General features: G+C 48.9%; 1 protein-coding gene across 1 annotated transcript; it reads left to right on the top strand.

Moving 5' to 3' along the window:
* The first annotated feature begins 36 nt into the window (after positions 1–36).
* Positions 37–750, top strand: LOC109222136. Its single transcript, XM_019386534.1, has 2 exons — positions 37–288; positions 364–750. Exons 1-2 carry the CDS (start codon positions 37–39, stop codon positions 748–750), a joined length of 639 nt encoding a protein of 212 aa, XP_019242079.1.
* Positions 751–2,558: the final 1,808 nt, after the last annotated feature.

The raw sequence follows: 2,558 nt of genomic DNA on the forward strand, positions 1-2,558 counted from the left end.
TAAGTTATTAAAAATTATGATTTTACAGTTGACGACATGGATGCGCCTATACATCCCGGCCCTCGGACGTCGGATCTATTAGCCCTACAGCCCCAGCATAGATCCGAGTATATCTGGGAGGGACAGTTGCTTACAACGACTTTTCGGGCCAGGAGAGTGGATCTACTATGGGAGTTTTTGAGTCCTCCCCGCGTTCTACATCCCCGCGTGGTCCATCACCTGGAGGAGATGGGATTTTATCGGATTATTAGGATTGGCCGGATACAGCTCGACTATGCTTTGATCACGGCCATGATTGAGCGGTGGCGACCGGAGACGCACACTTTCCATCTGCCCATTGGCGAGGCCACCATTACACTCCAGGACGCAGAGATTTTATATGGCCTGTCTGCTGATGGCTTGCCTGTTTTACTCCCTGCGAACATGAGATATTATCCGCGGGAGGCATATTGGGATATGCTGCACATGCTCACTGGTTTCATGCCGGAGGACCAGGAGGTAGCGTCTGGGGTCAGTCGCATACAGTTAGTCCCTATTAGAGACCACCTGGTGCAGCTCCACGATACTATCACCGACGAGTCAGAGGAGGTGGATGTGCAGCGATATACGAGGCCGTTGCTGCTCCTTCCATTTGGGGGGGTTTTGTTCCCGAACACTTCGGGGAACCTAGTCAGCCTCCGTTTTCTGCATCATATTACCCGGTTCGAGGATACAGCCAGCTACAACTGGGGTGGTGCTGGGCTTCCATGAGCACACAGAGAGACGTTTGTGGCTTCCTGCCGCTTCTACAGGTGACAACATATTCAACGAATATGTCCGTTAGTTACAATTCTACCTAGTTATAGTTTATCTGACACTATACATCAACTTTCTATGTTAGGTTTGGGTCTGGGAGCGATTTCTGCAGCTTCGGCCACCTCTACCACAGCTACCGGCTAATGTAGACATTCCGAATCTCCCTCTAGCTTGTAGGTGGGTTATGCGTCATAGACTTGCACGAGAGTATGATGCCCATCATAATCTCCCCCGCATCAGGGATGTGTTGGATTTGCTGGAGGACGCACAGGTGAATATCTAACTAAACGTACCAGTTATTGTTTAATTTAGTGTTGCGCATACTAACGGTTTGTGTTGTTATTTGATAGTTCATCTGGACGCCGTATAGCGAGGAGGTGATAGGTACCCTGCCAGCGTATTGTACGTTCGGCCAACATATTTGGAGGGCTTCTGTTCCTATCACATGCCTCGATATTGTGGAGCATCATGCCTCAGAGCGGGTTTCTCGTTAGTTTGGCCTGCCGCAGCCTATACCGACTCTGCCTGCATGGCATCCTTTACATTATGAGAGGGATGATCGGTCCAGGGTGGACAACACATTTATTGACTGGCTTAACGCTCAGCTGGCTATTTGGGACAGGCGAGGTGACTTGACCCCACCTCCGCAACACTTTCCTATTGAAGGTTATATGGCATGGTACCGCACTGTTTCCCGACTTTTTATCGGGAACCCAATTCATCAGGCAGAAGGTCGGTACGTCTAATACGCCGGGAGACACGAGGCTCTGGTATGTTTTCTGTTATAATTAATTATATACCTGTAATTTCGTGCCAAATACGTAGTTTACATTCTTTACTTTTGTGCAGGCGATTGGATTGCATACCGTCTATCGTATGGGGCAGCAGATGTAGAGTTATGTCCACGATCCTGTGGTCATGCAGGACTATAGTCGTCGATTCATGGATGTGCCTGCCCAGACACTGCAGCGAGCCCGATCGGATCAGCGTTTGGCACACGAGGCTGATTATATTGACCCAGCCACGTACCAGCGAGGTCGTGGTATCCCACGAGGTGGTGGTGCCCGACGACCTGCTGGTGCCCGACGACCTCGTGCTGCCCGAGGAGGTGGTGTTCAGCAGGGGGCGATGATGTTGCTGCTGATATGGCAGGTGGCATGCATGAGATTGACATGCCGTCTTACAGCCTTGGAATTTTTGACACTCCAGTGCCTTCACAGATGACCCCATCGGGTCAATTATTGATCACGGGCTCGGATTTTCAAGGAGCAGATTGGGGTAGATATTTCCCTGGCCCGTCTACCACTGATGAGGGTCCACCGACCCGAGATTTATTTAGTGGGCGCCGACTGAGTTATGGCAGCTCTTCACATGCGCAGGTATGAGTTTATTAGTATTGAATTTGAATTTGTTTTAACTATAACTTATTTATTTTATTACACTATTTTAATTTCCTTTTTCAGGCTTCATGTGATGCTGACAGATGACTACATTCAGGATCCAGACACGATTATGGTAAGATAATATAAATTGTTATGAATTATTATGTAGTTTTCTAAACTAAGTTTTATATTATTATGTAGCCTTCTACTGGACCTGACAGCACCACCGATACATGTCATCCTGCGCCGCATCCGGCTATAAGGAGAAAACTTGATGATGATGATCCTGATAGCGTACCCGGGCGGGAGGGGATACGTCTCGGGCCGACGGCTACATTGAGACACACCGGATGCGGGACACATTGAGTCGGCCTTCCTTTT

Source organism: Nicotiana attenuata, unplaced genomic scaffold, assembly GCF_001879085.1.
Source record: "Nicotiana attenuata strain UT unplaced genomic scaffold, NIATTr2, whole genome shotgun sequence".
Taxonomy (NCBI): Eukaryota; Viridiplantae; Streptophyta; class Magnoliopsida; order Solanales; family Solanaceae; genus Nicotiana; species Nicotiana attenuata.

What these genes read in the sequence shown, in the direction of transcription:
- LOC109222136 (XM_019386534.1), top strand. Translation starts at nt 37, where the DNA reads ATGGATGCGCCTATACATCCCGGCCCTCGGACGTCGGATCTATTAGCC. An exon ending in TCGACTATGCTTTGATCACG is followed by an intron (nt 289 to 363) that starts GCCATGATTGAG and finishes ATTACACTCCAG; the next exon opens with GACGCAGAGATTTTATATGG.